The sequence below is a fragment of the Dendropsophus ebraccatus genome, chromosome 5, assembly GCF_027789765.1.
Source record: "Dendropsophus ebraccatus isolate aDenEbr1 chromosome 5, aDenEbr1.pat, whole genome shotgun sequence".
NCBI lineage: Eukaryota > Metazoa > Chordata > Amphibia > Anura > Hylidae > Dendropsophus > Dendropsophus ebraccatus.
The window spans coordinates 120,431,458-120,458,730 of record NC_091458.1 but is presented as its reverse complement, the minus strand read 5'-3'; the positions used below and the strand labels follow the sequence as shown (position 1 = coordinate 120,458,730).

General features: G+C 49.0%; 1 protein-coding gene across 1 annotated transcript; it reads left to right on the top strand.

Moving 5' to 3' along the window:
- Positions 1 to 11,451: 11,451 nt before the first annotated feature.
- Positions 11,452 to 26,321, top strand: C1QBP (complement C1q binding protein). Its single transcript, XM_069972465.1, has 6 exons — positions 11,452 to 11,747; positions 15,760 to 15,910; positions 16,852 to 16,939; positions 23,132 to 23,227; positions 24,037 to 24,162; positions 26,164 to 26,321. Exons 1-6 carry the CDS (start codon positions 11,531 to 11,533, stop codon positions 26,308 to 26,310), a joined length of 825 nt encoding a protein of 274 aa, XP_069828566.1. The 5' UTR covers positions 11,452 to 11,530; the 3' UTR covers positions 26,311 to 26,321.
- The last annotated feature ends 952 nt before the right edge of the window (positions 26,322 to 27,273 follow it).

Here is a 27,273-nt window from a genome sequence, read left to right as displayed (position 1 = left end):
CACAATCGGAGACTATGTATCCAAGAAAGGGAAGGCTGGGCTGGTGGAACACGCACTTCTCCAATTTTGCATACAGGCGGTTAGCCCTAAGTCGACGTAGCACTTGGCGTACTTGAGCCACATGAGTCTGCAGATCAGGGGAATAGATGAGAATATCATCCAAGTACACGATGACACAGACGTAGAGAAGGTCACGGAAGATATCGTTGACAAATTCCTGGAAGACCGGGGGCATTACAAAGGCCAAAGGGCATGACCAGATACTCGTAGTGCCCGTCCCTGGTGTTGAAATCGGTCTTCCACTCGTCCCCCTCACGGATTCTGATCAAGTTGTAGGCTCCTCTCAGATCCAATTTAGTAAAGACCCGAGCTCCACGGAGACGGTCAAATAACTCGGAGATGAGCGGAAGGGGATACCGGTTCTTCACCGTCACCTTATTAAGGCCCCGGTAATCGATACATGGATGGAGAGAACCGTCCTTCTGGACAAAGAAAATCCTGCACCGGCAGGAGACGTGGACTTGCGGATAAAGCCCTTCTGTAAATTCTCCTTAATGTAGGAGGACATGGCCTCAGTCTCTGGAACGGAGAGAGGATACACTCTACCACGAGGGGGAGAGGTCCTGGGAAGGAGGTCAATGGGACAATTAAAGGACAGTGAGGAGGTAGAGTGTCAGCCTCTTTGGCAGAAAACACGTCTGTCAGGTCTTGATATTCTGCTGGGAGACCAGATAGTGGCTTGACAGAGTCAGGTGGAGACATAGAACACCTGAGTCTTCAGACACCGATTCGAGCAGTCCGGACCCCAACGTAGAATCTCCCCGATCCTCCAGTCTAAATTGGGAGAGTGCAATTGCAGCCAAGGGAGACCCAGCAGGATGGCTGAAGAGGAACGGGGCAAGACGTAGAGAGTGATCTTCTCCCGATGCAGAGCGCCCACCTGGAGGATTAGTGGAGCAGTCTGGAAGCGAACAACGTCAGTAAGAGTCTCACCGGTGACAGAAGAGATGGTCAGAGATTTTGCAAGCTGGACCACAGGTAGCTGCCATTTCTGGACCAACGTTGCCGCTATGAAACTGCCAGCAGACCCCGAGGAAAGCAGTGGACTGATAGCTCTCCCCAGAAGGAGCCAAAATGGAAACTGGCATGGACAATTTTGGAGAGGAAGCATTCACACCTAGGGAGGCCTCTCCTACCAGACCTAGGTGCGGGCATTTCCCGGACGCTGTGGACGCTGAGGACAGTTCAGACGGAAATGGTCAGAAGCACCGCAATAAAGGCAGAGGTTCAGCTCCCGACGGCGAGTTCTTTCCTCAGGGGTCAGGCGACCTCGTTTCACCTGCATGGGCTCCTCAGAAGTAGGCTGAGTTGCAGAGGTAACTGGGTTCTGGAAGGCCGGTGCCAGCCGGGAGGTGCGAAGAGGGAGGCTTTGTCGTCGCTCTTGCCGGACCTCCTCCTCTCTCTCGGAGAAACGGACATCAATCCGGGTAGCCAGAAGGATGAGGTCATTCAGAGAGGTCGGAAGATCTCGGGCGGAGAGCACATCCTTCACCCGACTGGACAGACCCTTCTTGAAGAAGGCAACCAGGGTAGCCTCATTCCAGTCAAGTTCTGCCGCCAATGTGCGGAACTGGATGGCGTACTCACCAACGGAGGAGTTCCCCTGTCGCAGGTTAAGGAGAGCGGTCTCTGCTGACGAAGCTCGGGCTGGCTCCTCAAAAACATAGCGAAACTCCGCCAGAAAGGCCCGGAGGTTGGCAGTAGCCGGGTCGTCTCGGTCCCACAGCGGTGTAGCCCAGGCCAGGGCCTTCCCCTCCAAGAGGCTGATGACAAACGCCACTTTGGAGTGCTCAGTGGTGAACTGTTTGGAGAGAAGCTCAATATGCATAGCGCACTGGGTGATGAATCCTCTGCACATCTTGGGATCTCCACCATATTTGGATGGAAGTGCAAGCCGTAGATTTGGACCAAGAGGAGACGGCACAGGCGCAGAAGGCGGTGATGCTGGAGGCGACTGTTGAGCTGCGGTGCGCTGCTGTAAGGCAGCAATCAGCTGTTGGATCTGCTGGGACTGCTGCTGAATCTGCTGAGCCTACTGGGCGACCCCCCTGCGATGTCACGGATGTCAGGCACCTCGCCGGGATCCATGGTTGGAGCCTACTGTAACGACTGGAGTCATGGATCCACTGGACCGTCACTAGCGATGGTGTAAGCTTCACCAGGGAGCGGAGTCTAAGGGGCCGCTGGTTTTCACCAGAGCCCGCCGCAAGGCGGGATGGACTTGCTGCGGCAGGCAACCCCCAGCTTGGCTTGCTAGTGACGGCGGACGAGGTGTAGCAGGAACAGTAGGCAAGCAGGCAGACAGGCAGTTAGGCAGCTGGATACAGGGAATCGCAGGTAGCAGAAACAATATGCAGGAACACAGGCACAAACAGGTAGCTGGGACTAAACACACTAGGAAGCATGCAGAGGCTCCAACACCTGTGGTGGGGCAGGGCTGCAATTTATAGGAGAATCTCAGAGCAGAGCAGCAGTCAATTAAAGGCACAGTGACCCTTTAAGTTGTAGCAGAGTCGGCGCGCGCGCTCCCTAGGAGACAGGGACGCGCCCTTCAGGCTGACAGGGAGCTGAAGGAGGAGCCCCGGCACAGAGCAGGAGATGGGGCAGCAGCGGCGCGGCAAGAGGTATGTGCCGCGGCCGCGGATGTGACACATTGTATGGTACTGCGCCCCTGTTGTCAGTGTGTGTTGGGGCAGGCTTTATTCTGGAGCGGTGGCTTCTCCAGGTCTTCTTTGGAGAAAAGGGAACAGTGACAGTGGCGGGGACAGGGACACAACCCTAAGAGAAATGCATAGGAACAGGGCCGTTTCTAGAGGGCGCTGGTGGCTCCACTGAGCTGTGCGCAACCCCCGGCCGCCCGCCCGCTCACCCCATCACCTAGCTCTGTGACCCCCTGCCCCATCACAGGGCAAGACTGATGCCCGAACGTAGCTCCGCCCCCCGCCCGAACGTAGCTCCGCCCCCATGGACCGGCCGGACCCTGCCGAGCACTCTGCAGGCCGCTGCAGATATCTTCTCCCTGAGCAGGCGCAATGACGTCATATCACTGCGCCTGCTGAAGAGAGAAGATGTGTGCAGGGGTTACGGCGGCCTGCTCCTCGCAGGCTGTAGAAGAGGAGAGAGGGACCTGCTGTATGCTGGAACAAGGTGAGTATAATGTTTTTTTTTTTTTTTTGTGTGGACAAAGCATGGGGGGGTTATTACTATGGGTGGGGGAGCACAGGGGGGCTTATTACTATGGGTGGGGGAGCACAGGGGCGCTTACTACTATGGGGGGGGAGCACAGGGGGGCTTACTACTATGGGTGGGGGAGCACAGGGGGGCTTATTACTATGGGTGGGGGAGCACAGGGAGGCTTACTACTATGGGGGGGAGCACAAAGGGGCTTAGTACTATGGGTGGGGGAGCACAGGGGGGCTTATTACTATGGGTGGGGAGCACAGGGGGGCTTATTACTATGGGTGGGGGAGCACAGGGGGGCTTATTACTATGGGTGGGGGAGTACAGGGGGGCTTATTACTATGGGTGGGGGAGCACAGGGGGGCTTTCTACTATGGGTGGGGGAGCACAGGGGGGCTTATTACTATGGGTGGGGGAGCACAGGGAGGCTTACTACTATGGGGGGGAGCACAAAGGGGCTTAGTACTATGGGTGGGGGAGCACAGGGGGGCTTATTACTATGGGTGGGGAGCACAGGGGGGCTTATTACTATGGGTGGGGGAGCACAGGGGGGCTTATTACTATGGGTGGGGGAGCACAGGGGGGCTTACTACTATGGGTGGGGGAGTACAGGGGCGCTTATTACTATGGGTGGGGGAGCACTGGGGGGTTTACTACTATGGGTGGGGGAGCACAGGGGGGGGTTTACTACTATGGGGGAGCACAGGGGGGCTTATTACTATGGGTGGGGGAGCACAGGGGGGCTTATTACTATGGGTGGGGGAGCACAGGGGGGGTTACTACTATGGGTGGGGGAGGACAGGGGGCTTATTACTATGGGTGGGGGAGCACAGGGGGGCTTACTACTATGGGTGGGGGAGCACAGGGGGGGTAACTACTATTGGTGGGGGAGGACAGGAGGGCTTATTACTATGAGTGGGGGAGCACAGGGGGGCTTACTACTATGGGTGGGGGAGCACAGGGGGGGTTATTACTATGGGTGGGGGAGCACAGGGGGGCTTATTACTATGGGTGGGGGAGCACAGGGGGGCTTATTACTATGGGGGAGCACGGGGTGGCTTATTACTATGGGTGGGGGAGCACAGGGGGGCTTACTATTATGGGTGGTGGAGCACAGGGGGGCTTATTACTATGGGTGGGGGAGCACGGGGTGGCTTATTACTATGGGTGGGGGAGCACAGGGGGGCTTACTATTATGGGTGGGGAGCACAGGGGGGCTTATTACTATGGGTGGGGGAGCACAGGGGGGCTTATTACTATGGGTGGGGGAGTACAGGGGGGGCTTATTACTATGGGTGGGGGAGCACAGGGGGGCTTTCTACTATGGGTGGGGGAGCACAGGGGGGCTTATTACTATGGGTGGGGGAGCACAGGGAGGCTTACTACTATGGGGGGGAGCACAAAGGGGCTTAGTACAATGGGTGGGGGAGCACAGGGGGGCTTATTACTATGGGTGGGGAGCACAGGGGGGCTTATTACTATGGGTGGGGGAGCACAGGGGGGCTTATTACTATGGGTGGGGGAGCACAGGGGGGCTTACTACTATGGGTGGGGGAGTACAGGGGCGCTTATTACTATGGGTGGGGGAGCACAGGGGGGCTTACTACTATGGGTGGGGGAGCACAGGGGGGGGTTTACTACTATGGGGGAGCACAGGGGGGCTTATTACTATGGGTGGGGGAGCACAGGGGGGCTTATTACTATGGGTGGGGGAGCACAGGGGGGGTTACTACTATGGGTGGGGGAGGACAGGGGGCTTATTACTATGGGTGGGGGAGCACAGGGGGGCTTACTACTATGGGTGGGGGAGCACAGGGGGGGTTACTACTATTGGTGGGGGAGGACAGGAGGGCTTATTACTATGAGTGGGGGAGCACAGGGGGGCTTACTACTATGGGTGGGGGAGCACAGGGGGGGTTATTACTATGGGTGGGGGAGCACAGGGGGGCTTATTACTATGGGTGGGGGAGCACAGGGGGGCTTATTACTATGGGGGAGCACGGGGTGGCTTATTACTATGGGTGGGGGAGCACAGGGGGGCTTACTATTATGGGTGGTGGAGCACAGGGGGGCTTACTACTATGGGTGGGGGAGCACAGGAGGGCTTATTACTATGGGTGGGGGAGCACAGGGGGGCTTACTACTATGGGTGGGGGAGCACAGGGGGGCTTATTACTATGGGTGGGGGAGCACAGGGGGGCTTATTACTATGGGTGGGGGAGCACAGGGGGGCTTAATACTATGGGTGGGGGAGCACAGGGGGGCTTATTACTATGGGTGGGGGAGCACAGAGGGGCTTATTACTATGCGTGGTAGAGCACGGGGGGCTTATTACTATGGACGGGGGAGCACTGGGAGCTTATAACTATGGGTGGGGAGTACAGGGGGGGCTTATTACTATGGGTGGGGGAGCACAGGGGGGCTTTCTACTATGGGTAGGGGAGCACAGGGGGGCTTATTACTATGGGTGGGGGAGCACAGGGGGGCTTATTACTATGGGTGGGGGAGCACAGGGAGGCTTACTACTATGGGGGGGAGCACAAAGGGGCTTACTACTATGGGTGGGGGAGCACAGGGGGGCTTATTACTATGGGTGGGGAGCACAGGGGGGCTTATTACTATGGGTGGGGGAGCACAGGGGGGCTTATGACTATGGGTGGGGGAGCACAGGGGGGCTTACTACTATGGGTGGGGGAGTACAGGGGCGCTTATTACTATGGGTGGGGGAGCACAGGGGGGTTTACTACTATGGGTGGGGGAGCACAGGGGGGGTTTACTACTATGGGGGAGCACAGGGGGGCTTATTACTATGGGTGGGGGAGCACAGGGGGGCTTATTACTATGGGTGGGGGAGCACAGGGGGGGTTACTACTATGGGAGGGGGAGGACAGGGGGCTTATTACTATGGGTGGGGGAGCACAGGGGGCTTACTACTATGGGTGGGGGAGCACAGGGGGGGTTACTACTATTGGTGGGGGAGGACAGGAGGGCTTATTACTATGAGTGGGGGAGCACAGGGGGGCTTACTACTATGGGTGGGGGAGCACAGGGGGGGTTATTACTATGGGTGGGGGAGCACAGGGGGGCTTATTACTATGGGTGGGGGAGCACAGGGGGGCTTATTACTATGGGGGAGCACGGGGTGGCTTATTACTATGGGTGGGGGAGCACAGGGGGGCTTACTATTATGGGTGGGGGAGCACAGGGGGGCTTACTACTATGGGTGGGGGAGCACAGGAGGGCTTATTACTATGGGTGGGGGAGCACAGGGGGGCTTACTACTATGGGTGGGGGAGCACAGGGGGGCTTATTACTATGGGTGGGGGAGCACAGGGGGGCTTATTACTATGGGTGGGGGAGCACAGGGGGGCTTAATACTATGGGTGGGGGAGCACAGGGGGGCTTATTACTATGGGTGGGGGAGCACAGAGGGGCTTATTACTATGCGTGGTAGAGCACGGGGGGCTTATTACTATGGACGGGGGAGCACTGGGGGCTTATAACTATGGGTGGGGAGTACAGGGGGGGCTTATTACTATGGGTGGGGGAGCACAGGGGGGCTTTCTACTATGGGTAGGGGAGCACAGGGGGGCTTATTACTATGGGTGGGGGAGCACAGGGGGCTTATTACTATGGGTAGGGAGCACAGGGGGGCTTATTACTATGGGTGGGGAGCACAGGGGGGCTTATTACTAGGGGTGGGGGAGCACAGGGGGGCTTATTACTATGGGTGGGGGAGCACAGGTGGGCTTACTACTATGGGTGGGGGAGCACAGGGGGGGCTTATTACTATAGGTGGGGGAGCACAGGGGGCTTATTACTATGGGTGGGGGAGCACAGGGGGGCTTATTACTATGGGTGGGGGAGCACAGGGGGGCTTATTACTATGGGGGAGCACGGGGTGGCTTATTACTATGGGTGGGGGAGCACAGGGGGGACTTATTACTATGGGTGGGGAGCACAGGGGGGCTTATTACTATGGGTGGGGGAGCACAGGGGGGGTTACTACTATGGGGGGGAGCACAGGGGGGCTTATTACTATGGGTGGGGGAGCACAGGGGGGGTTACTACTATGGGTGGGGGAGGACAGGGGGCTTATTACTATGGGTGGGGGAGCACAGGGGGGCTTACTACTATGGGTGGGGGAGCACAGGGGGGGTTACTACTATTGGTGGGGGAGGACAGGAGGGCTTATTACTATGAGTGGGGGAGCACAGGGGGCTTACTACTATGGGTGGGGGAGCACAGGGGGGGTTATTACTATGGGTGGAGGAGCACAGGGGGGCTTATTACTATGGGTGGGGGAGCACAGGTGGGCTTACTACTATGGGTGGGGGAGCACAGGGGGGCTTATTACTATAGGTGGGGGAGCACAGGGGGGCTTATTACTATGGGTGGGGGAGCACAGGGGGGCTTATTACTATGGGTGGGGGAGCACAGGGGGGCTTATTACTATGGGGGAGCACGGGGTGGCTTATTACTATGGGTGGGGGAGCACAGGGGGGCTTACTATTATGGGTGGGGGAGCACAGGGGGGCTTACTACTATGGGTGGGGGAGCACAGGAAGGCTTATTACTATGGGTGGGGGAGCACAGGGGGGCTTACTACTATGGGTGGGGGAGCACAGGGGGGCTTATTACTATGGGTGGGGGAGCACAGGGGGGCTTATTACTATGGGTGGGGGAGCACAGGGGGGCTTATTACTATGGGTGGGGGAGCACAGGGGGGCTTATTACTATGGGTGGGGGAGCACAGAGGGGCTTATTACTATGCGTGGTAGAGCACGGGGGGCTTATTACTATGGACGGGGGAGCACTGGGGGCTTATAACTATGGGTGGGGAGTACAGGGGGGGCTTATTACTATGGGTGGGGGAGCACAGGGGGGCTTTCTACTATGGGTAGGGGAGCACAGGGGGGCTTATTACTATGGGTGGGGGAGCACAGGGGGCTTATTACTATGGGTAGGGAGCACAGGGGGGCTTATTACTATGGGTGGGGAGCACAGGGGGGCTTATTACTAGGGGTGGGGGAGCACAGAGGGGGTTACTACTATGGGGGGGAGCACAAGGGGGCTTATTACTATGGGTGGGGGAGTACAGGGGGGGCTTATTACTATGGGTGGGGGAGCACAGGGGGGCTTACTACAATGGGTGGGGGAGCACGGGGGGCTTATTACTATGGGCGGGGGAGTACAGGGGGGGCTTCTTACTATGGGTGGGGGAGCACAGGGGGGCTTACTACTATGGGTGGGGGAGCACAGGGGGGGCTTATTACTATGGGTGGGAAGCACAGGGGGGGCTTATTACTATGGGTGGGGGAGCACAGGGGGGGTTACTACTATGGGGGGGAGCACAGGGGGGCTTATTACTATGGGTGGGGGAGCACAGGGGGGCTTATTACTATGGGTGGGGGAGCACAGGGGGGCTTATTACTATGGATGGGGGAGCACAGGGGGGCTTATTACTATGAGTGGGGGAGCACAGGGGGGCTTACTACTATGGGTGGGGGAGCACAGGGGGGCTTACTACTATGGGTGGGGAGCACAGGGGGGCTTATTACTAAGGGTGGGGGAGCACAGGGGGGCTTACTACTATGGGTGGGGGAGCACAGGGGGGATTACTATTATGGGTGGGGGAGCACAGGGGGGCTTATTACTATGGGCGGGGGAGCACTGGGGGCTTATTACTATGGGTGGGGGAGTACAGGGGGGCTTATTACTATGGGTGGGGGAGCACAGGGCGGCTTACTACTATGGGTGGGGGAGCACAGGGGGGCTTAATACTATGGGTGGGGGAGCACAGGGGGGCTTATTACTATGGGTGGGGAGCACAGGGGGGCTTATTACTATGGGTGGGGAGCACAGGGGGGCTTATTACTATGGGTGGGGGAGCACAGAGGGGGTTACTACAATGGGGGGGAGCACAGGGGAGCTTATTACTATGGGTGGGGGAGTACAGGGGGGCTTACTACTATGGGTGGGGGAGCACGGGGGGATTATTACTATGGGTGGGGGAGCACGGGGGGCTTATTACTATGGGTGGGGGAGTACAGGGGGGGCTTCTTACTATGGGTGGGGAAGCACAGGGGGCTTACTACTATGGGTGGGGGAGCACAGGGGGGCTTATTACTATGGGTGGGGGAGCACAAAGGGGGTTAATACTATGGGGGGGAGCACAGGGGGGCTTATTACTATGGGTGGGGGAGCACAGGGGGGCTTATTACTATGGGTGGGGGAGCACAGGGGGCTTATTACTATGGGTGGGGGAGCACAGGGGGGCTTATTACTATGGGTGGGGGAGCACAGGGGGGCTTATTACTATGCGGGGGAGCACAGGGGGGCTTATTACTATGGGGGAAGAGCACAGGGGGGGATTATTACTATGGGGGAAGGGCACGGGGGGTATTACTATGGGGACTGCACAGGTGGGTTTATTACTATATGTGAACAAACCATGGGGATTATTTCTATGGGGGGAGCACAGGGAAGATTAGTACTATGGGGGGGGGGCAAAGAGGGATTATTACTATATGGAGGCACAGCAGGGGATCCTAAATACAGGGGGCAACTCACATACCTACTGACTTTACTGCACAAGACACAAAAGAAGTGGAAGTTGTAAAAGTGCGGAACCTAAGATGTTTGTCTGGCAGGTTCACAAGAGATGAATTGTTGCTGCAAGAAATCATCATGGTGGACTGGGCCAGATGGAGAGGAAAAGGTAAAGTGATGCCTCAGATCAAAGAAGACATCGCCTGTGAGTCACTGAACTGTTTTTTTTTTTTTTTTTTTGTTTTTTGGGGGGGGGGCCCTTTTAGCAGGATTCGCCCTGTAGTCAAAATTACCTAGAAACAGACCTGCATAGGAGTGTAGATGCTCGGCTCCCTGGGATCACCCTGCAGCAGGCTGTGGGGGCGGTGAGTGATGGTGACAGCACCTCCAGCCCAGGGCTGGATCCCAGGCTGGAGTAGCAGGCGCCGTCACCATCACTTACTCACCTTCACAAGCTTCTACAGTATAGCTATTTACTTAGGTAATATCCCCCTCTCCTGCAGCTATTCCACAAGCTGGAGACTTTAGTGTGGGTGGTCCCAGGGAGCAAATGTGTCCCCTTCCCACTAACTCCCTAACCCCAACACTGCCCCCAGTCGTCTCTGTTCCTGTGCTTACTGTGCAATGTTGTAATGCAAAGCTATGGGTAGGAAAGAAAGCTAAGGCCACATTTACGTGTTTCGCACGGATGTGAAATGCCTGTAATAGAGTCGATCCCAACACCCCCCCACCGGGGAAGCATCTGTGATAAGATGCTGGAAACGGAGGAACTGTATGCAAACACGCCACACTGTCATTACAGCGCGATGCATATTTATACAGTTCCCCCGCTCCCAGCATCTTATTACAGATGCTACCTCGGGGAAAAACGACTCCATTACAGGCATTTCACGTCCACATTCCGTGTGGAACACAGAACATGTGATTGCGGCCTAAGGGGGTGGGTACAGGCATGGACCAATCAAAGAGAAGCATTGCATGATGGGAAATGTAGTTTCCCGGCCGTAACCATCTTGGATATAGACAGCTTATAGAAAATCTTGTAACTCTAGAAAGGTGTCAGCTAGAAAGACGGGAGATGGCTCAAAATTTGGTAAGACCAGCTAGGTTTGGGAGCATTTCATTTTGGGAAATACCCCTTAATTTATAATAGATCTGTATTTCAGGAGTCTGCTTGTATGACATAGCAGACGGCTGCCATACTTCACATAAAGGAACCAGAGTAATAATGAGAAGGGTCCAACTGAATGGCCGATCTGAGTGTTCAATCTACTTGGATATGTAATTCTTTGGGTTACAATGGAATAATTTTAAAAAAGCTATACTCTCCTATCCAAATACCCCGCCACCACCGCTGTTGTTGTCTGTGCTTCCTTGTGTTGGCACAGTAAAATTAGTTAAGAAGATAATAGAACTCAGAAAACCCTTTAATATGTATGGTTTGTGGATAAACAAGAGCTCTTCTATGCAAAGAAAACCCCTTTAAACTTGTATACATTGCAAAATAACACATGGCGCTACCAGGCTAGTATTCTGTATGCTGTAACTGCACTGTAATATTTGGCCCCTCCCATCTATAATACTAGTCACGTGAACGTGGCCGACACCCTCCTCCGTCTCCTATTGGCTAAGGCGGCGTCTACGTCAGCTCCGGGGATGCGCTTCCGTCTACAGAGGTGAAAGGTCAGGGGTGTCACAGTGTCCTCTTCTTCCACACGTGGGTCGCAGCCGCCGCACCATGTTCTCGTCTCTGTCCCGCTCGTTGGTCACAGCCGCAGCAAGAGTGGTGGTCGCCCGGCCGCTCCCGTTGCTCAGCACTCATGGTCCCGCCCGTGCTCTGACCCGATCACTATGGCTGCACGGCGGGGCCAGCAGTGCTCTCAGGCCGGCCTTCCTGAACCCTCACAGGGGCTTCCCGGCAGTGTCGTGCGGATGCGGGGGGCTTCATACTGAAGGTGAGAGGCTCACTTATTATATTTGGAGGGATCTGAGGATCCTTATTTCCCCTTTAAGTAGAGTTGTGTGTGCTGATTGACAGCATCCTTCAAGGTGCACTGAGTGAGTTCATTTAGATGTAAGGACTGATGGGGGGCTGAAATCCTGGGAAGTTTGGAGAACTATATATATATATATATATATATATATATATATATATATATATATATATATATATATATATATAGTGGTAACTTGGTTTAAGAGCGTTTTGCAAGAAGAGCTCACAGTATTTCAAAATTGTGACTTGGTTTAAGAGCATTGCTTTGGTTTAAGAGCTCCTGGTATTGGGTGGGAGTGGGAGTGGGGGAGGGGCAGGGTCTGCAGCATAGTACTCTGACCCAGGAAGTCTTTCTCACCTTCCAATTTATAGCAGATCCACTTCAGGCTGGGGCTTGCATCAGGGGACAGGACTGTGGGGGTAATCTCTTTATAGCTTTAACCCCTCTCTCCCCGGACAGAGTGCTGCTATACTGTGTCCACATCTGCCCTGCTCATTCCTTCCTGCTCCCTGCAGTCTCTGTCAGTCCTTGTGTTTCCCATCCTCTCCATTCCTGCTATAATGTGCTTGCACTCACACTCAGCTATACACACTGCTGCTATAATGATTATAAAATGATTTTTGGGGTGTGGAACCAATTGTCTACATTTCAATGATTTCTTATGGGAAAATTTGCTTTGGTATAAGAGCGGACTTGGATTACAAGCACTGTTCCGGAACGAATTATGCTCGTAATCCAAGGCACCACTGTGTATGTATATATATTAATATATATAAATTTCTATTTTTATTTTGCTTTCTGTGCTGACATATAAGACCTGAACACACTATACTGTGCCAGATTCTAGTATTGTTGTAGACCTGGACCTTAGTTACCATACAGATGTCATCATAGGCAGCGTTATTTAAAGGGATTGTTCACCAGAAAAAAAATTCTTTCAATTCAGTTGGTGTCAGAAGGTGCCAGAGGTTTGTAATTTATTTCTATTAAAAAATCTCAAGTCTTGCGGTACTTATAAGCCACTGTATGTCCTGCAGGAAGTGGTATTCTTTCCAGTCTGGAGAGCAAGAGAGGTTTTCTATGGGGAGTTGCTACTGTTCTGGACAGGTGACAGTAGGGAGTACTGTGTCAGATTGAGAAGAATACACCACTTCTTGCAGGACATATAGCAGCTGATAAGTACTGGAAGACTACAGATTTGTTTTTTAACAGAAATAAATTACAAAACTTTGGCACCAGTTGATTAAAAATGGATTGTTCACCCGAAGCAATTTTAATCAACTGCTGCCAGAGATTTGTAATTTATTTCTATTTAAAATAAAAATCTGTAGTCTTCCAATACTTATCAGCTGCTGTATGTACTGCAAGAAGTGGTGTATTCTTTTTAATCTGACACAGTACTCCCTGCTGTCATTTGTCCATAACAGTAGCCACTCCCCATAGAAAACCTCTCTTCCTCTCCAGACTGGAAAGAATACCACTTCCTGCAGGACATACAGCAGCTGATAAGTACTGCAAGACTTGAGATCTTTTAATAGAAGTAAATTACAAATCTCTGGCACCTTCTGACACCAGCTAAATTGAAAGAATTTTTTTTTCTGGTAAACAATCCTAGATGTCATCATGGGCAGTGGTATTTAAAGGGTTTGTTCACCAGAAAAAAAAACCTTTCATTTCAGCTGGTGTCAGAAATAAAAAGAAATATACATTTCTATTTATTATTAATAGACTTGTAAATAAATTTACAAACCTCTGGCACCAGTTGATTAAAAAGAAAAACATTTTTGGGTGGACCACCCCTTTAAGTATCTTAGTTGTTTGCTTTAGTTCACTCTCCAGCTTGCATGTATGAGGCTGTGGTCACTTCCGATACAACTACAACGCAGCAATCCAGTAAGGGTACAACTAGACGGGCCGACGGGGGCCCGATAATAAATGTAAATGAGTGCAGATCTGCTAGATCGGCGCTGGTTTACTGGGCCTATTACACAGCCCGATAATCATTCAACAAGGGCTGCAGGGACATCGTTACCAATGTCCTTGCAGCCCTTGTTTATAATCAATCCCATATCGCTTAATAGCAGTGTGTCTGGGTGTGAAATAAGCTCTCAGCATAATAAACAAACAAATCGCCTAAATGAAAAAGAGCACACCAACAGTTAACCGGACTTGTGGGAACAAATAGCAAATACAACCAGCGGTCCCGCAGCAAGAAAACAGGTCTCTCAGGATATGGAACTGGGATAGAAGATTCAGGTGTCCATCGGTGCTTCAGCAGAGTCCGCTCTGTTCTTGGGACGCTTTCGTGCATTCACCGGTGACCAATTCTCCACAGCCGGATCATCCAGTAGCATGGGTGGGACAGGCCAGTCCGGTAAGCGAACCGATGGTAAGTCAAAAGTTCCCAGCATTTTTGGTAAATCACCCAATTGGCGAAATATCGCCGTAACGCCATCCTTATGGGCACGAAGCTGGAAGGGAAACCCCCACCTATACGATATTCCGTTGCTTCTGAGGAGATCCAGCAGGGGCCGTAATGCTCGTCTGAGTTGCAGAGTGCGACTGGATAAATCCTGCAGAAGGAGCACAGAGGATTCCTCATATTCCACCGCGCCACGGTCTCGTGCGGCAGACATGATGGCGTCTTTAATTTTGTAGAAATGCACTCTGCATATTACGTCACGCGATCTACCATTTGGGGGGGGTTTCGGGCCCAGTGCCCTATGAATGCGATCCAGCTCCACTGGTCCTGCCAGATCAGGCGGGAGTAACTTGGCGAATATCGCCTGAGCTGCAGTGTCCAGATCTGTTATCGTCTCTGCTAAACCCCTAATCCGCAGGTTATTTCTCCGATTGCGGTTCTCAGCATCCTCCTGGCGCCCAATAAGTTCCTCAATTTTTACAGATTGGTACTGGATGACCTCCCGCTGTGCCAATAATTGTGACTGGAGGTTGTCATGTACCTTGTCAATGTCATCGAACCTTGATCCAATGTCCTGCTTCAGGGTACGCAGTTCTTTCTTATATGTAGCTTCAATACGGCTGACACATTTTTCAAAGTCCTGCTTTGTGGGTAAAGACTTAATATATCTCCCCAAATCTCGTAGGCTCCAGTCTTCCTCCTCCGAATCATGAAAAGCTTCTCTGCTGTCTGCGTCCCGGCTCAGAGCCGGGGATGCAGAACGCTGGCTCTCTGCTGCATGCGGTGAGGCTGCTCGCAAGGTCCGCGTCGCCATTTTGGATCCCCGCCTGGTGCCTTTACCTTGCTGTGAGGCTGTGAAAAATTGCTTTATCCCCGGAGTTTCGGGATCAAGGGGGGCCACTGACTTGCCTGAACGTCCCCTCATGAAGTCCGGTGGGTGAGTGCCCGGTATCTATAGTTAGAGCGGCGGGAGAGCGGTGAGGTGCCGGGAGCTCAAGAGCCGAGCTGCTCACACTTCCATAGGCAAACCACGCCCCTATTGCAGCCCTTGTTTAAAGGTTATAGATTACCTGTCCAGGTTGCAGGGCTCCTCTTCCTCTGTGCTTCTCCCCAGGTCCTTGCGCTCCAGCTTCAGAGTGGCCTGTGTCAGCTGACAGGCCACTCAGCCAATCACTGGCCGCGGCGGTCCCGGCCAGTGATTGGCTGAGCGGCCTGTCAGCTGACAGGCCACTCTGAAGTTTGAGCGTGCGGGACCTGGGGAGAAGCACAGAGGAAGAGGAGCCCTGCAACCTGGACAGGTAATGTATTTCGTCAGTCGCCGGCCGCGCACCGCTATTACACGTGACAGTGTGCGGTTGATTGTTGTCTTTATTACACAGAACGATAATCAGCCGTGTAATAGTACCCTAGGACTTCTGAAATGTATGCAGTCCTGTTGGTTGTGACTGCTGAGCAATAACAGGCAGGGGGTGACCAGAGTGGCTTATGTGATGGGTTCCCTATTAAAAGTGACGTGTGCCCGTGGTAACTATGTACATTCACTTCCAGGTGACAAAGCATTTGCAGAGTTTCTGAATGATGAAATCAAAGAGGAGAAGAAAATCCAGAAGCACAAGAGCCTTCCCAAGATGTCCGGTGGGTGGGAGTTAGAAGTGAACGGCACAGAGGCTAAACTGACCCGAAAAGTTTCTGGAGAGAAGTGAGTGGCGGTAGAACTACTATAGATTTTTAGTGTTATGTAATAAATTAGTCTGAGTGAAGAAGTAAAGTCAAATCGATCTGTCAGGGACAAAAACTGCTGTGACCAGTCAGCGACCAATCACAGCTCAGCTTTATGAGCGCTGTAAAATGAAAGCGAGCTGTGATAGGTTGCTTTAGGCAAATGAGACCAGTTTTTGCTCCTACGGCTTGCACTGGAAGATATTAGTATTCTACAATGGAAGCACAGCTGGATATATGAAAGAAGCCGTGGGGGAGATTTATCAAACATGGTGTAAAGAGAAATTGGCTCAGTTGCCCCTAGCAACCAATCAGATTCCACCTTTCATTTTCCAAAGAGCCTGTGAGGAATGAAAGGTGAAATCTGGTTGCTAGGGGCAACTGAGACAGTTTCACTTTACACCATGTTGTGTCCTGTAAAGCTGAAATATGGCGGAATGGATCACCTGATAACAGCCACGTACATTATGGGGGTCACTATATTCTATGACCTGCTTTTAAAAGCCTCTAGAGATTTGCTTTACAGCAAGCCTTATGGATATAGGGGCAGTAAACTAGAGCAGGCCCTATTCACTTCTGTTGGAGAGTTTTCTAGGCATGCTTTGTGACCTTTGCAGAGGTCATTGTGCAGGAAGGGGGATATTGTGAATGGCTTGATCACATCTTATCAGTATATAGGGGTAACAGTTTAGCTGTAATCCTGCCTGTGGGGACTAGAAGGACGCAACTAAAGTTTTCCTTACAGAACAGGACTATTGGGCTTAGTGACAGAAGGCTCCTGTAGTTGGAAGACAAATAAAAACTAAAATGTAAACCGATTTGTATTGTGAATAGACCTTTTGTGGGTTGTGTGGCTTCTTTCTTGAATAACTCTGAGACCCTTCCCCCCCCCCCCCCCCCCTTTTTTTTTTTTTTCTTTAGGATCACCGTAACATTTAATACAAACAACAGCATTCCACCATCCTATGATGAGGAACCCCAAGAGGGACAGAAAGGGGGTGAAGAGGAGGTATAATACATTGAACAGATGGCAGTACTCGCCACTCTGCGAAAATGTTAATGACGTCTCCTGTGTGTCTGTGTATACATTAGGGAGGTCTGCAGCACTTGGTGGTTAAATGTAGTAAGAAGGGTGCCAGCTTGTATGTATCTATCTATGGGGGAGATTTATCAAACATGGTGTAAAGTTAAACTGACTTGGTTGTCCCTAGCAACCAATCAGATTCCACCTTTCATTTTCCAAAGAGTCTGAGGAATGAAAGGTGGAATCTGATTGGTTGCTAGGGGCAACTGAGACAGTTTCACTTTACACCATGTTTGATAAATCTCTCCCAATGTGTGTATAGACAGATGCATGTGGAGGCTGCTAATGGAAAAAGTAAAAAATGTAAGCACATTCTATATTTGCCACCGGCAGACCTAGGTTTGTTTGTTTCTTTTTAAAACCTGTCATTTTGCCCAACGGTCCATAATATAAGTGTACTTACTGACACCTCATAGAGCTAAAATGTGACCATGCCCTTCCCCCCAGTGTCTTCCATAGAAATATACAGGCTCAGTGGTGGACACTGAGGGGCAGGGCATGGTCACATGCTCCTCAATGTCTGCCATCTTATGGACAGACTCCTCACAGAGCAGGGCAGCAAAGCCTGGAGGAGGGGAGTGTGTCCATAAGATGGCTGACATGGAGGAGCATGTGACCATGCCCTGAGTGTCCACCACTGAACCTGTATATAACTATGGAGAACAGGGGCGAGGCATGGTCACATGCTCCTCTATGTCGGCCATCTTATGAACAGGCTCACCACAGAGCAGAACAGTACAGCCTGGAGGAGGGGAGCCTGATTTTAGCTCTGTGGTAGGGTATGTTCACACTGAGTAAAATAGACGTAATTACTCCTGCCTTACTGTGTCATATTATCTCAATGGGAGAGTGTGCGCTCCTCCGCAGCCGCTGCTCTCTGCATACCTGTACACAGGGATACTGGAAACAACACTACAATTATACGTATGTGAAGGCCAAAGATTGTCACAACTCTCTTGTATATTATTTTGTCTCTGTCTGTCCCAAATAGACTTCCAAACGCCTGAACCATTTGACCCCAAATTTGGCCCACAGATACATTGGGTGCCCGGGAAGGTTATTGCGAAGGTCCTGTCCCCGCCAGATGTACAGGAGGGGAGGGGGAGGGGAAAGAGAGGCGCCCCATAGAAATGAAAGGGAAAATCTCCTCACTGCACACACAGGTGATATAATTAGCTGCAGCAGACATGGCAGTTGGAGCCTTAGCAACCAATAGGATTACTGATTTCATTTTCACAGGGAGCAATGGTTGCTAGGGCAGCTGCCTCACAACATCCACAGAAATAACTGGTAGACCCCCCTACTCCATCTATACAGTACATGTATATACAGGACCCCCTACTCCATCTATACAGTAAATGTATATACAGGACCCCCTACTCCATCTATACAGTACATGTATATACAGGACCCCCTACTCCATCTATACAGTACATGTATATACAGGACCCCCTACTCCATCTATACAGTACATGTATATACAGGACCCCCTACTCCATCTATACAGTACATGTATATACAGGACCCCCTACTCCATCTATACAGTACATGTATATACAGGACCCCCTACTCCATCTATACAGTACATGTATATACAGGACCCCCTACTCCATCTATACAGTACATGTATATACAGGGCCCCCTACTCCATCTATACAGTACATGTATATACAGGGCCCCCTACTCCATCTATACAGTACATGTATACAGGACCCCCTACTCCATCTATACAGTACATATATACAGGGCCCCCTACTCCATCTATACAGTACATGTATATACAGGACCCCCTACTCCATCTATACAGTACATGTATATACAGGGCCCCCTACTCCATCTATACAGTACATGTATACAGGGCCCCCTACTCCATCTATACAGTACATGTATATACAGGGCCCCCTACTCCATCTATACAGTACATGTATATACAGGGCCCCCTACTCCATCTATACAGTACATGTATATACAGGACCCCCTATTCCATCTATACAGTACATGTATACAGGACCCCCTACTCCATCTATACAGTACATGTATATACAGGGCACTACAGGTATAGCAAACTGTGACTGGGTAACACTGCCACACCAGACCTAACCAATACCGCCATACTGTGACTGGATAACACCGCTATACCAGACCTGACCAATACCACCATACTGTGACTGGATAACACTGTCATAACACACCTGACCAATACCACCATACTATGACTGGAAAAAACTGCTATACCACACCTGACCAATACTGCCATACTGTGACTGGATAACACTGCCATACCAGACCTGACCAATACCGCCATACTGTGACTGGATAACACTGCCATACCACACCTGACCAATACTGCCATGCTGTGACTGGATAACACCGCTATACCAGACCTGACCAATACCGCCATACTGTGACTGAATAACACTGCCATAGCAGACATGACCAATACCGCCATACTGTGACTGGATAACACCGCTATACAAGACCTGACCAAAGATTTTCTGGCAAGTCTGAACGGGAGGGTACTGCCCCTCTGCAAGGTGCTACCCTACGCACCAGACCATGGGTGCCTAATGGTAAATACGACCCTGCAGGTATACAGGACCCCAAAACTATACACTACAAGTGCACAGGACCTCCACCAACTATATACTACAGGTATACAGGACCTCAAAACTACACTACAGGTATACAGGACCTACACCAACTCTATACTACAGGTATACAGCACCTTCGCCAACTCTTTACTACAGGTATACAGGACCCCAAAACTATACACTACAGGTATACAGAACCTTCACCAACTATATACTACAGGTATACAGGACCTCAAAACTATACACTACAGGTATACAGGACCTACACCAACTATATACTACAGGTATACAGGACCCCAAAACTATACACTACAGGTATACAGAACCTTCACCAACTATATACTACAGGTATACAGGACCTCAAAACTATACACTACAGGTATACAGGACCTACACCAACTCTATACTACAGGTATACAGCACCTTCGCCAACTCTTTTACTACAGGTATACAGGACCCCAAAGCTATATACTACAGGTATACAAGAACTCCACCAACTATATACTACAGGTATACAGGACCCCAAACTATACACTACAGGTATACAGGACCCCAAAGCTATATACTACAGGTATACATGAACTCCACCAACTATATACTACAGGTATATAGGACCCCAAACTATACACTACAGGTATACAGGACCTCCACCAACTCTATACTACAGTTATACAGAACCCTCAAACTATGCACTACAGGTATACAGGACCCCCGAACTATATACTACAGGTATACAAGACCTCCACTAATTATACACTACAGGTATCCAGGACCCTTAAACTATAAACTACAGGTATACAAGACCTCCAACAACTATACATTACAGGTATACAGCACCAACTATATACTACAGGTATACAGGACCCCCGAACTATACAGTAAAGGGATACAGGACCTTCACCAACTGTACACTGCAGGCATACAGGACCTCCCTCAACTATACACTACAGGTATACAGCCCCCCCAACTATGCACTACAGATATGCGAGACCCCTAAAAACTATACATTGTGGGTATACCGAACCCCTCCAACTATGCACTACAGGTATACACCAATTCCATTGATTAACTTAGATGAAACAATACCTTTAGCTTGGCCTCCTGGGCACCTTAGAACAAATCTAATTAACACACTGACACTTTATACCCGGGCAGCGCCGGGTACATTTTCTAGTAGAGTATATAAAACTCCCCATAGACTACAAAAGATTGTATTGTGAAATTATTCTTAACTGTTCAATGTGTGGTGGGGGGGATGAGATACATCTGCTTCATGGGATGTGGGAAGATGTGCTTTTGGAGCCCTTCTGGTCTTGATTGACATGTCTCTTCCTTCATAGGTAGGGATCTAACAATCATGCCTGGCAGTGAAGCTAGCTAGGACCACCCTGGTGACTTGCCTAGCTTAGCCAGCCAGTTATAATTGTTGTAAATCATAGTTTTGCGTAAAAAAAAATTAAAAGAATCTGTCCCTGTGTAATACTGCCTGTAGTTTGGGCAGCGTGAAACAACTCGCAGTTTCTATTTTAATGAAGCCATATTATTCAGGGGCTATGGTTCAAACAATTTTTTTTTTATGACAAGAACGGCCGTTGTTAGCAAATAAAATAATGAGCAGCATTGAACAATTGAGCAAATAATTGACAGTTCAAACATTTTGTGGCTGTCATGTCGACCATAGTGTAATTAACCATTGATTTCCCGGCAAACCCGTACAGCAGCCGGATTTCAATGACTTTAAAATAATGTGGACTTATCATTTGACTGATAATACAATATCGGCCAGGTGAACATGTAAAACAATGTTTCTTGTCTGACACTGCCAAAGACTGTGTCAAACAATGGCCCTTGTTATACATTGTGTGAACATGGCCTTAGTTGACACGCCGGCTAATTAAGCACTTCAATGCAGCTTTCAAACCTGACAGCTGCATTGAAGTGCTTCAGACCTCACGTCCCTGGTGCCTAGTGGGACGGATCGAGCCCCCCCCCCCCCCCCCGCGATGCTATCGCGGGGGGAAGATCCGCTCCTCTGCCCGTGCCAGGCCTCAGCGTTGCAATGACGCTGATCCCGGCTCTGCAATAGATTGCTGTGGCCTGCAGCAGGCCAAAGCAATCTATGACCGATGTAATCGATCTCTGCTGTGTATATACACAGCATTGATCTCTGAGAGATCAGGGCTGTGTATATACAAGTCCCCCAGGGGGACTTCTAGTTTATGTAAAAAAAAAAAAAAAAAAAAGTAAAGTGTTTTTATTAATAAAAAATCCCCTCCCCTAATAAGTCCAAATCACCCCCTTTTTCCCATTTTATAAATATAAATAAACAAACATATTTGGTATCGCCGCGCACGTAATCGCCCAAACAATTAATCACATTACTGACCTCGCACGGTAAACGGCGTCAGCGCAAAAATTCCAAAGTGCAAAATTGCGCTTTTTTGGTCGCATCAAATCCAGAAAAAATGTAATAAGTGATCAAAAAGTCGCATATGCGCAAACAAGGTACCGATAGAAAGAACACATCATAGCGCAAAAATAACACCTCACACAGACCCATAGACCAAAGGATAAAAGAGCTATAAGCCTGGAAATTTTAAGGAACATATATTTGTTAACAATGGTTTGAATTTTTTTAAAACCCATCACATAATATAAAAGTTATACATGTTACATATCGTTGTAATCGTAACAACTTGAGGAACATGCATTACAAGTCGGTTTTACACCCGGGCGAACGGCGTAAATGCAAAACTCCCCGAAATCAAAACAAATTCGTTTTTCTTTTTCAATTTGCAGCGCAAATGATTTTTTTTTCCGGTTTCGCAGCATATTTTATGGAAAAATAATGCCGGTCATTGCAAAGTAGAATTGTCTTCGCAAAAAATAAGCGCTCATATAAGTGTCTAGGTGAAAAAATGCAAGCGCTATGGACTTTTAAACATAAAATGGAAAAAGCAAAAGCGCAAAAATGAAAATTGGCTTTGACCTTAAGGGGTTAAAGGGAATCTGTCACTAGGTTTATGCTGCCTTAAATGAGCGCAGTATAAATTAGTTACTTACATCATTTTGTTCTGCTGTTCTCCTGGTATGCAGGAGAATAGGATTCTTGCCACACCCCTTCCCCTGCCCTCCAGCTACCGATTGACCTTTGACTGCCAATACTTGGTATAGATGGATAACTGCCAATCAGCAGCTGGTGGACGGAGCTTTCTGCTTCTCATGAATATCCAGGACTACTGGGCTCATGCACATAATAGAGAGGATTACTTGTTGTCCATGTTATTCAGGAGGATACCTCTGAATCAGCTGCACAGAACAATGTAAGTGATACATGATTCTGTTCAGCTTCTGTCTCTAGTTTATGCTACCCTGAGATAGGACAGCAGAAACCTACTGACCCGAGTCTCTTTAAGTAGAAGTGGTTGCTTCTTACCATACCATTACGTTACATATAGGTCTGTTATGTCTGTGTATATTTCTGTTAAAGGCCTGTATATTAATGTAACATTTTCCTCTTCTGCAGCCTGAACTTGTCTCCACTCCAAACTTTGTTGTAGAAGTCACAAAACTAGAAGGCAATCAGACCTTGGTGCTGGATTGTCACTATCCTGAAGATGAGGTAAGATGTAGTTTTAGAATATAAGGCTCCCAGCAGCAGAATATTTCCTCTATTTGTTATCATTGTAATAACTTGGGAGTAATAACATAGCTCTTTCTTATATATTTTGGCTCTCTGCAGAACTGCATTGCTAACTAAGTGTAAAGGGGTATTCCTATCTGGCCATGCATGGCATATCCGCAGGATTCTGAGTTACGGCAAAAGCTTGGCTCTACACCAGGGATGGAAAATTACAATTCCCATCATGCCTGGACCGCCAAAGCAAAGCTTTGGCGGTCCAGGCATGATGGGAATTGTGGTTTTGCAACAGCTGGAGGGCCGAAGGTTCCTCATCCCTGTGGGTCTATTAGAAATGTATGGCATACCCTCTGCCATAAATGTCTCAGTTTGAAATGACCCTTTTAAGAAAAAGTGAAAGGACTGCCACATGTATGTAAAATGCAATAGCTGTCAAAAATTAATCCTGAAGGTTCCTGGAGGATCACTGTACTGTCCTAGTTGTTACCTAGTATATACACTGTTATATATTTTTAGGGTAGCTTTACACGTACCGTATCGCAGCTGAATTTGCTAAATGAATGAACACAGCATTAAATCCGCAGCAGATCCGCAGCAAATTTTACAGTGCGGATTTAATGCTGGATTTAATGCTGTGTTTATTTATTTAGTAAAGTCTGCTGAGGATCTGCTGCGGATCCCCAGCAGAAAATACGGTACGTGTGAAGCTACCCTTAGGATATTTTTGTTGTGGTCTTTTTAGCTTTTTTTTTTGTCTAATTTCCTGTATTTCTTAATATGCCATAATGAAGGTTGGACATGGTGAAGAGGAGGAAGAAAGTGACATCTTCACCATTCGAGAAGTCAGCTTCCAGCCCACTGGAGATTCAGATTGGAAGGAGAACAGCTACACACTAAGCACAGACTCTCTTGACTGGGTTGGTATAACTTTATAGCTTAACCCTTAGGGGACACAGCCAGTTTTCATTTTTGCGTTTTCGTTTTTCCCTCCTCGTGTATATAAGGCCATAGCGCCTGCATTTTTCCACCTAGAGACCCAAGTGAGCCCTTATTTTTTGCGCAACTAATTGTACTTTGCTATGGCAGATGTAATTTTTGCCTAAAATGTGCCGGGAAACCAGAAAAAAATTCAAAGTGTGGTGAAATTGAAAAAAAAAACGCATTTCTTTTATTTGGGGGAAATGTGTTTTTACGCCATTCACCCTGGGGTAAAACTGACTTGTTATGCATGTTCCTCAAGTTGTTACGATTAAAACGATATGTAACATGTATAACTTATATTGTATCTGATGGCCTGTAAAAAATTCAAACCGTTAACAAATATACGTCACTTAAAATGGCTCCATTCCCAGGCTTATAGCGCTTTTATCCTTTGGTCTATGGGTCTGTGTGAGGTGTCATTTTTTGCGCCATGATGTGATCTTTCTATCGGTACCTTGATTGCGCATATATGACTTTTTGATCGCTTTTTATTACAGTTATTCTGGATTTGATGCGACAGAAATTGCGCAATTTTGCACTTTGGGATTTTTTTGCGCTGACGCCGTTTACCGTGTGAGATCAGGAATGTGATTAATTAATAGTTTGGGCGATTACGTACGCGGCGATAGCAAACATGTTTGTTTATTAATTAATTAATTTATTTTTATTTATAAAATGGGGAAAGGGGGGTGATTCAGACTTTTATTAGGGGAGGGGGTTTTGTGTTATTAAAAATACATTTGTCTTTTACTTTACACATATACTAGAAGCCCCCCTGGGGGACTTCTAGTATATGTACTCTGATCTCTCATAGAGATCCATGCAGTATAGTTATACTGCATGAATCCATGAGATCGGTGTTCTATTACTTTTGGCTGCTGCAGCCAAAAGCAATAGAATGCCGAGCCGGGATCAGCGCCATTACGGAGCAGACCCCGGCCCGGGATGGATGCAGGGATCGCCCCCCCCCCAATCGCGCCGCAGGGGGGCGATCCCCCCACTAGACCACCAGGTATGAATAAAAGCAAGTATTTAGAAGCAGCTGTCAACTTTGACAGCTGCTTCTAAGTACTTAATTAGCGGGCACGGCGATCGGACCGTGCCCGCTAATAGCCGCGAGCCCGGGCTACACGCGGCACCCGGGATCGCGGCAGTTCAGAGGGTGGTCGCCGCGCGACCCCCCTCTGAACTCCCATAGCGGCACGAGGACGTTCAATAACGTCCTGGTGCAGCTATGGGTTAAATCACATCAATAAGTGGAACATGTTCCAATTTCATTTTTGTAGGACTGACTTTAAATGGGTTGGCCACTTTACAGTAAAATTGCTCAGTGTACAGTATTAGTAAGTGTAATCACTGTATATACTGACAGCAGCTCCCTGTGTGCCTCATAGAGCTAATATCAGACTCCCCTCTTTCAGGCTGTGCTGTCCTGCTTTGTGGTGAGTCTGTCCATAAGATGGCTGACATGGAGGAGCATGTGACCATGCCCCTCCCCCATTGTCCACCACTGAGCCTGTATATGCCTATAGAGGACACTGGGGGGCGGGTCACATGCTCCTTCATGTCGGACATCTTATGGACAGCCTCACCACAGAGCAGGACAGCACAGCCTGGAGGAGTGGAGTCTGAGTTTAGCTCTGAGGCACACAGGAAGCTGCTGTCAGTATGTTCAGTGAGTACACTTACTAATATTGTACACTGAGCAATTTCACTATAAAGTGGCCAACCCCTTTAAGCATACTTTATGCATATATTCATGGCTATGGCTCCGTTAGATAATAGGTTGAATGAATCAAATTATGAACAGCAGAATCCACTATTACACAACCATACAAAAAGAACAATTAAATTTTTTTTTTTTTTTTTTTTTCCTACACGTTCAAATCTCAAAGTAACATTCATGCACTAATCTGTTTTCCATGATTTCTTTCAAGGCTTTGTATGATCATCTGATGGATTTCCTGTCTGACCGTGGAATAGACAACACTTTTGCTGATGAGCTCGTAGAACTCAGCACTGCATTGGAACATCAAGAATATATCCATTTTCTTGAAAATCTCAATAAATTTGTTAAATGTTAGGAATAGTGTAATAGGCTTATCTCCATTTTTATTACAAACGCCAAATTGTATAGCTTCTATGCCAGCCATGTAATGGCACTTCATCTTGTGGGGATGTGTTAAAGAACTCCAATGTTACTGGCTTACATATGGCTATATTTCCATTCATCTGAGGGATGCAAGGACACTTCAGATTACTCTGTTAACATTATTTAATTTTGTAAGTGGACTCTGGACTAAACTTCTATACATTTTGTCAGTTGGACAGGCCTGATCATCCTAACTTAGGCAGTAGGGAAGATCCGTAATACTACTCCCATGCAGAATATATCAGTAACAATTGTTTTGGACCACCCTCCTTTCAACTCTGTACTTTGTTTTCTACAAACATCATTAAAATAACAAAAAAAAACTATTGTATTTTTTTTTTCTTCAAGTTTAATTTTTCAGTAAATTGGATATCTTTTACGTATTGGTAACATTATTTTAACACTTGGTAAAGGTGGTAGATGAAATTAAGCTGTGAAAGTGTAAATTCCTTTATGAACTGTCTAGTCCTGTAATTCTTTACATTTAGTGTGGAAGTTATAATTTCCCTATAAATCTTGTTGGCAGTGGCACAGTATATAGGCTTATAACAAGCTATGGGTAGTGCCATATTATAGACCTTGCAATAGGTCAGCCTGCATAAGGCTTAAAGTGACACTGTCACCCCTTTTTCACATTCTGACTTCTCTACACAGGTGCAATGGGTAAATTTAGCAGTTTTCATACCTGCGCCACCGTTGGCCTGGCCACTCCATGACGTCATTGGCAAATAGGCCTCGCCTCATCGATGCCCATTGGTACGTGCCAGTAGCGGATTATAACAGGTCCGTTTTGGGCGGTAACCCGGGGCCCTAAGCTCTTGGGGCAGCCCATGGCCACCCAAAAAGACATACTTTTAGTGGTGTAATGTCTCCTGGATACAGTTCTGCCATGATT

Coding starts and splice junctions, on each gene's coding strand:
- C1QBP (XM_069972465.1), top strand. CDS start 11,531: ATGTTCTCGTCTCTGTCCCGCTCGTTGGTCACAGCCGCAGCAAGAGTG. Junction 11,748..15,759: donor CGGGGGGCTTCATACTGAAG/GTGAGAGGCTCA, acceptor ATTCACTTCCAG/GTGACAAAGCATTTGCAGAG. Junction 23,228..24,036: donor GTCACTATCCTGAAGATGAG/GTAAGATGTAGT, acceptor GCCATAATGAAG/GTTGGACATGGTGAAGAGGA.